Here is an 8,075-nt window from a genome sequence, read left to right as displayed (position 1 = left end):
AGATGTTTTTTTTAGCTGTTCTGTCGTCGTTTCCTGCGATCTTCTCCATGCAGTCAGTCAAAATATAAGTTCCAGTGTATATTTCCCCTTGTTGATGCAGGGGACCACTTCCTTTGCTCTGGTTGATACGTCCCCCTCTTTTGCAACAGTGAAGGGGTCTCTGGCAAAGCCCATCACCTCTGTGGGCAGAGCAAGTCCATCCAATCGACCGGCAAAGTTCTCTTTCAACCTCGCAATGACCCCGCGGGCCACCAGTTGAATAGGCCTGTTTTATAGAATATAGGTCACAAATTCTATAGTATTCTATAGTATTCTACAGAATGGTATTCTACAGAACAGTTCTATAGAAAGCTAGACCCTCCAGAAAAACGCGATCCTGCGATCGCAGANACATCCGTGATTTGTGCCGGAGATGTGATGTGTTTGGGGAGCGTCGGAAAATGCAGTATCCGACCTGTGCTCAAGTCGGTCGCGAAAAGGTCCAGCTTCAAGCTGGACCTTTTCGCGACCGACTTGAGCACAGGTCGGATACTGCATTTTCCGACGCTCCCCAAACACATCACATCTCCGGCACAAATCACGGATGTGATGACAGATTTCATTGCGAGGTTGAAAGAGAACTTTGCCGGTCGATTGGATGGACTTGCTCTGCCCACAGAGGTGATGGGCTTTGCCAGAGACCCCTTCACTGTTGCAAAAGAGGGGGACGTATCAACCAGAGCAAAGGAAGTGGTCCCCTGCATCAACAAGGGGAAATATACACTGGAACTTATTGACATGCAGCGCACTAACGGGCCAGCAAAGTTTTGGAGTGATGTCAAAAAACAGCAGTTCCCTAACGTTCAGAAAGTAGCGATCTGTGTGCTCAGTATGTTTGGATCAACATACACATGTGAATCAAGCTTTTCACACATGAACTCAATCAAAAGTAGCACTCGCTGCTCCCTGACTGACAGCACTCTTCACCAATGTCTTACGGCCCCTCCACACACAGGCATGAAAAAGATCTTGAAAAATCTTGATGCTATAGGCGTGTCTGAAACTTGGCTATTTCACGCGACCAACAACCAATCAGGAATCTCCCGCCCCCGGCATACAAAGCCTGTCCGTTCAATGTTAAAACGAAGTAAACTGGATATAAACTCCCCAAACAGGTGAAAACCTACCAGTTTCACCAACTGTCTCTGCCACCTCCCTCCATGCCTGGTTCCTCCGTTTTAGGTCCCGGTAGGTGAACAGAGAGCAGTCGTAAAGGACCGGGACATTTCCTACAGCGATGATTAATTTATCCTCCATTTTATGACATATGGAAAAGACCGCAGCGGTATCTGCATACAGTACACGCGGTTTGATTGGCTAGCGCTTGCACTGGCGGGATTTGCATAAACGGGATTCGCAAGCATTGGGAGCATCAAAAGTTGAACATTGCTCAACTTTTGATGCTCACGATGCTTGCAAAGCCATGCTCCGCTCTCCACAATGCAGTTCGGCGAAGATTAAAAATCTTCTACGTCACCCCATTCAAGTGAATGGGCGAAGCTTTGAAAGATTTTTTTCATGCCTGTGTGTGGACGGGCCGTCAGAATAAGCGCTTTGAGCATCAGGAAAAGCGCTATATAAATATGTATTATGTAACATGTATGTATGATTATTATCATTTGTTTTCCCCATTCAAGTGAATTCTGGGATGGCAAACCGCAAGTGTTGCTCACAAGACTAATCATGCAATGCCCACAATGCAATAAAACTGCTGACAGCTTTGAGATAAAGTAGTTTTTTTCAGTTTTTTGCTGCTAAACGCTTCAATAGTTTAACCAGCAGGTCGCTAAAAATGCTTGCCTCAGATTTCACATTTATATTTTTCCCTGTTTCCTTTTTTCTTAAAAAGCGACGTCAACTGTTTATAGGCCACTGTATATAAGGATTATTTAGAAATAAATTGGAGGAAAACAGCCTGAGGAGGTAGAAACAACAGTATGTCGAAAATCGACTTGTAAGAGAATGAGAGTGGGGAAATTATACCATCTTATGTGCCTTTAGAAAGCATGGTAGTTTGGTAAAGTGGGCAAATAACAATTCACCTGTTACTCCACTGCAAACTCTCGCACAGGTCTCCTTAGAGTCAAATCTGTTGTCATTCCCTGGGCAGCCTCCGTAGTTGAAGCGGAAGCAGTCCTTGTGGAGGGGGTTGTAGTACCACTTGGTGAGACTGTCCCTGCAGTTCCCTGTGTCAGGGAGCTCTGTGCAGCGCACTGTGAACAACAATGAAGGAGCAGGTGAGGTTAGATTGTAGGTAATTGAATACTCCTGGATGGCCAATTTCACCACATTTACCCCAACCAATATGCTCAAAGGTTTTTAAAGCACCAACAAAATATAAAACTTTTAAAAATACCTTTTTGTTCATTCACTGGGATCTGCAACAGAATCCGAAAGTTTTTGTCGTCTAATAAGCACACAGGACATAATTCAAGTTAGCAAGTCTTTCAAGGAAGCATCAGTATCAGTGGTATTTAGATTTCCATGAGCATGTATGATAATGAAGTGTGGTTTGCATAGCCACTGCTCACATTCTGCGCAGTGTTTCTCATCCGAGTTGTCGGAACATTGTGGGGTTGAGTCACACTCCAGACCCCGATCCAAACAGCAGCTGTTTTCACACGTGAACTCCTCTGCTGCACACGGACTATCACCACATCTTTGTCCTGCGGCACACAAGGGGGATTGTCTCTTTAAATATCAACTTTTTAACGGAGTAGAGGAAATGGTTTCGGAATGAAAAAAGCATAGCAGGATTCACTTACCTCGAGTTGGGGGAATTGGCAAAAGTCTACCAGATTTACCACCTTTTTCTAACAAAAAAAGCAAAAAGGTTGGATTAAAATGACTGGAATGCATTTACTAATAATGACAGGTTAACCGGGCATTCAATGGAGACTATTTACATGATAGCAATATTGAAATGTTTAAATATCATAGTAAATGTAACCAATATATCATCCCACCATTAGTTTGAAAGGTTCCTTAAGTAGCAACCCTCAGAAGTCATATCAAACAAATAAATTCCTGCACAAATATTAACCATAATTTTATGACTTAATACATACAAAACCATAGACTATTTAAAGAAGCCCTATTATACTTTTGGAGTGAGTTTCTCTCCCACACACTCCCTGAAACACCTCCATTGGATTCCTTTGTTTACTTCCGTAACATAGTTAAATCACTATGTAACACTGGCGCATCTATTGGCTAGCACTAACACATTGTACGTGATAGGCTAAGGGGAGGGACATATCTAAGAGATTGTCCAATCACAACAGAGCAGGCCAGCTAACCAAACAGAGTAAAATGGGCTCTCGTTTCAGACAGAGGGTAAAAAGAGGTGCTGCAGCACACTTTTTGGACATTGAAGCATGTAAACATGTCACAAAATACAAATATGAACCTGAAAATGTGCAGAATAGGAAGTCAAGAAATTCCCAGCACATATACCTGAGCTGGCGCAGGCGATCATGCACTCATCCTTGGAGAGATAGTTGTTTTGATTCTCCTTGCAGCCCCCAAAGTTGAAGGCCTCACACTGTTCTGAGGCACCATTGTAATGCCAGCGAGGGAAGAGCCCACGACACGGCCCTATCTTCTTTGGAACCATGCAGTGGTCTGGTGGGAAACAATATTAGGGTTAGGTTTTATTTTGTTAACATTTTAATAATGTTGCGGGTTAATTATTTACATTTTCTCCAGTGTGTGACATCTCTTAGGTAGCAACAAATAGTGTTAAAGGAATTGAGCAAAGCACTCTCACTAAGGTTTGGTAAAATATGGTTATCAATTATTAAAGTTGTACTCATCACTCCAAAGGCTGGAGAATACTGATTGATTGTGTATAAGCTGGCTTCACTTAACAAGGTAACACTTGTTAATGTAGTTTCGAATCCATAAACCAGTTGGAAAAAACATTAAAGTTTTGTGTCAACATTTTGTGAGATGGTTTTTGTAGTCTCTTTTAACTTCTTACTTTGTCTACTCACGGACCAGACACCCAGACACATAATTACACATGAAAATGAGGAAATGTAACTCGGACAAAAGTGGTGATGTGTTTCAAGCAACAGTGAGGTTAGAGAACCGGAGGTAGATAGTCTGCATGTGGTCGATGATACATGTTCTAAATGGCAGTGCTTATAAACAGTCATTTCACTACATTACATGCTGACAAAGAACTGTAAGCTATATTTTTATTACCAAGCTCTTATGTTAACAAGTCTGATTGACATCCACCAATGGCTTTAGTTTCTTTTCAATGCATTTATTGTTGTGTAAATGTGGTGACATGAAATGTAGTCGCTGCCATGCCCAAGCATTTTCCACTGAGGCACATTCCTCTCACTATGCGGGACACAAGCGGTTAATCAGTAACTGAGCCAATATGGTTAAACATATTTTCTTGTCCTCCAGTCAACAATCAACCAACAACCTGCTTATCCAGCAATGGGTTTAAAGTATGTTTGAATGATAGAACTAAAAGTTCAATCAATACAAGAGAGGATTACGGTGGTGTCTGAAACCCTGTTTGTGTAAACCAAGCTGAAACCAGATTGACAGGTTTCGTCGAGTCGGGGGTGGAGAGAGACTGATAGTGCTGGGGAAAACGCTGCACTTCCGTTTTCTGGAGAAACAAATGCACCAAGAGAGGTTGACTGTGGCTTTGTGGTATTCCAAGGGGAACGACACGGATACTCCACAAGACAAAAAAGGAATAACAATCCCCAAACTGCTGCCTCACAACAATGACAACCAGTTCCTGTTTTGGGTTTTTGTACCAACAGTATTGCCATTACAAGAGCCAAATCTGATTTAATCTCCATTAAAACATGAGCTCTTATCTCTTGCCGTTTCGACATTCAGTCTGCAGGAATTAGGCAAGCATGTCATGACAGGTTTGATAAGCAACTAACACAGAAGAGCTCATGCTTGTGAGAAACAATGGGTGAGTTACTTAGAAAAAATAAACTGAAATGAAATACCACACTGGTCACAAGCTATTCAGAACTTGAGGTTATGAGAATAAAGTGGGTAAAAAATATCACCATATTAGTAAATTATTAATTTAAAAAGGGAAAGATTTATAGATTTTTGTAAAGTAGTTAACAAGACCCGAAGGGCATTATTCTATGTTGTCCCAACATTAACCACAGGCAGGTGACTCTGTATTATCCAAAGGGACAAGTCAACAAAATACAGGGGAAACACATGACTTATTTTTACAGCTGAAACCAAACCATCCCATTTCAAATGTAACCCCTTGATATTTCAAGAGAAACAAACAAACCAAAGCAGCAAAATCTGATATTAGATTTACAAGCTAAAACCTAATCTTAATTGCTATGCAAGTATTGGCATTTACAGGATGAACAGGCTTTTATGCACTCTAATAAAATAAAAATAAACAGATATGAATCTATATGTTCAGATGATGCTGAAACAGAAACTCACGCTCAGACTGCTCTGGAGTGAGGACCAGGACAGTGACCTTGGTGGAGTCTGATTGGCCGATGGCGTCTGTGACAGTCAGCTGGAACTTGTACACCCCAGATGTCAGGTTGGACACCATAATCTGGTCGTCAAAGTTGGTTTTCTACAAGACACAGAAAGACAGTGTTTTCTTATCATTCACACAAGTGGCCAGAATATTTGTCAACTAAGTGATTGTCATAAAATACAGTAGACATTTAAAAGGAATATTTCCCTTTTGTATTTCTCTTTATCTCTGCCTAGGTGGTCTACTCTGTGGACCTGCTATATATCTATGTTTGTAAAGCACAACACAAGTTGTTTTAAACATGCTATGGAAATTGATTTGACATGAATTGAATGTAAAACACACAGACCCAGGATTACAAATAGTCCAAGAGTATTTTAAATTCCAAGAAAAAACACATCAGGTTTGCATTGCATTCTCTTTACTCACCTCAATGACAGCATTAGGATATGCGGTGACCATTTGCCACAGGTAGGTCACAATCCCCTGGTCGTCTTTGCTCTCTATGCCATTCAGTGTCACGGTATCCTGAGGCTGGACCACTAGGTCCTGACCTCCGTTGGCCGTAGGCGGCTGATCGGCAGTATCTGCAGAAACCATGGGATAGATAGATGAGCAGAAACAAGAGATCCAAATGCAGTTGGAGTCACATGTGAAGAGACAGCAGAGGAATCCTGAATCTCTAATAGGGGTCATAACAACGTGACGTGTGTGAACATGCTGAAATGTAAGGATCTGCACTAAACCTGTTGTAACCTCAGATCTTTTTACAAACTAGTGTTTGCTGACAAAGTATTAAGAACAAATCCCCAAGAATTAGATTTGCTTTCCCAGAGTAACAGCCAGAAATATATATATTTAACTGTCACACAGATCACTGGTTTTCAACTTGAGCTTTACAGTTATTTATATTGGCATATGAGAGCACAAAGGAAGAATGTAGGTTATTTTTAACATAAAATAACCATTACAAAAGTAATACTACATGGATCCTAAATTTGAAGAGACCCTTGTGATACTCTTAACAAAATGTGATATGTATCCCTATATGGACTGTTTTGATCTAGAGAAAACTGCCAATTTACGCAATTATACCTTACTTAAGAATGTGTTTTATAAGTTTTAGGACTTACTGGTGGGGACATCCCGTTCCAGGTAGCTATCATAAACGGAGTCTAGGATGTAACTGCTGTATCCTTCCTTCCTGACAAAGCGGCAGGCGTATTTCTTCTTGTACACACAGTTAAAGAGAAAGCAGGACTTGATCAAGCCTTCCTCGGATCCTCTCTCCATGAAGGCGACATTGCACTCCAGCTCTTTGCAGCACGCGCTCACGCAGTCCCTGTATCGAGTTAATTGGGGCGACGAAATGAACGTGGCTCCGTCTTTCACAGACTCGTCGCCATCGAGGACAAAATCCTCCTTGCCCCTCTTGAATTGGGCTAGACATTGCTCGCCGGCCTGGCCAAAAGTGGAGTCCAGGAGAAACACCAGCAGCAGGAGCGCACACCCTGCCAGGTGTCCTTTAGGGAGGGAATTCATTTTAGTCCTGTAACCCAAACGAGTAGTCCACTGATCTCGTGTTTATACGAAAGTAAAAACACCGCCTATTATTAAAGAAGACGATTCCTTCAAGGTGTTTAGGCCTCAGTGGGGCGAAACACTTCTAATATAACCCTTCAGCTAATGCCTTACACCCAGAAATATTCCAGGACTTCTCCAAATGCTCTCGAGGCGGAACTTTACTACAGTGAAACTCTCACCAGAGAACAGCCTGTTTGATGTCGACATAAAACCGAGCGATCGACTACATTTGCCAAGGTGACTCACCTGAGAGACACAGGAAGTGAAATTCCACTCCTGAGATGCCACTCCCTTCTGACTGTGAGCTCCAAACACAACAGAGCTGTGTGTGTGTGTCGGCAATGTGGCATCATTGTTAATGGAGTACCTACTTTATTTGTTGTCTTTTCACTGAAAATAATTCAGAATATAATTATAGGACCATAGCATGCATGCTTTTTTGTTGTGGTTTCTCTCTGGTATGAACTTACATTCCTTTCCGTGGAGCACCTAGGTTCACTGCTTTTAATCATATGTCTTCTTTGTTGGTAGGTGGGGGTTTAATTTGTGAAAACTTTGTATTTCTGAATCCCTTAATGTGGGTCACCTTAAACTGAAAGGTAAACTGAGGTAATTTACAATCTTATACGATGAGTCTTATTTGTGATTTAGTCACAATTCTTCAAAATTCTAAGGAAATAGGATTTAGAAAAATACTTAGATGTACTTAGACTTAGACTTACTTAGAGTACAATGTAACATTGTACTCACTATTAGGCAATACAACCACTGCAATCATAGTACATTTAAAAGGCACAATAAAGGACATGAATAGCCTTCATTAGTATACTTGGTGATACAGAATAAATGTTCTAATACCATGACCCCTTTTTAAAAAAGCACACAATGCTTTGAGTAAAATGTGACAGCTTAAAACAGTATATAAAATCTTAAAACTAACAAAAAG

General features: G+C 41.2%; 1 protein-coding gene across 1 annotated transcript; it reads right to left on the bottom strand.

Moving 5' to 3' along the window:
• Positions 1-2,001: 2,001 nt before the first annotated feature.
• Positions 2,002-7,399, bottom strand: spint1a (serine peptidase inhibitor, Kunitz type 1 a). Its single transcript, XM_010780729.1, has 8 exons — positions 6,679-7,399; positions 5,975-6,132; positions 5,500-5,641; positions 3,496-3,663; positions 2,805-2,852; positions 2,571-2,705; positions 2,396-2,446; positions 2,002-2,252 (listed from the first exon to the last, which is right to left on the bottom strand). The coding sequence occupies exons 1-8, from the start codon at positions 7,085-7,087 to the stop codon at positions 2,017-2,019; spliced, it is 1,347 nt and encodes a 448-aa protein (XP_010779031.1). The 5' UTR covers positions 7,088-7,399; the 3' UTR covers positions 2,002-2,016.
• Between the last annotated feature and the right edge of the window lie 676 nt (positions 7,400-8,075).

The sequence above is a fragment of the Notothenia coriiceps genome, unplaced genomic scaffold (assembly GCF_000735185.1).
Source record: "Notothenia coriiceps isolate Sejong01 unplaced genomic scaffold, NC01 NC01_scaffold00022139, whole genome shotgun sequence".
Lineage (NCBI taxonomy): Eukaryota > Metazoa > Chordata > Actinopteri > Perciformes > Nototheniidae > Notothenia > Notothenia coriiceps.
The sequence above is the reverse complement of the archived record's forward strand: the minus strand, read 5'-3'. Positions and strand labels throughout refer to the sequence as shown.

Bases quoted from the DNA above. Each gene is read 5' to 3' on its own strand.
- spint1a (XM_010780729.1), bottom strand. From the start codon at position 7,087: ATGAATTCCCTCCCTAAAGGACACCTGGCAGGGTGTGCGCTCCTGCTG. The intron at 2,853-3,495 runs GTATATGTGCTG...TTTTTTTGTTAG, and splicing joins GATCGCCTGCGCCAGCTCAG to AAAAAGGTGGTAAATCTGGT. The intron at 2,253-2,395 runs GTATTTTTAAAA...TGTTGTTCACAG, and splicing joins CCCAGTGAATGAACAAAAAG to TGCGCTGCACAGAGCTCCCT.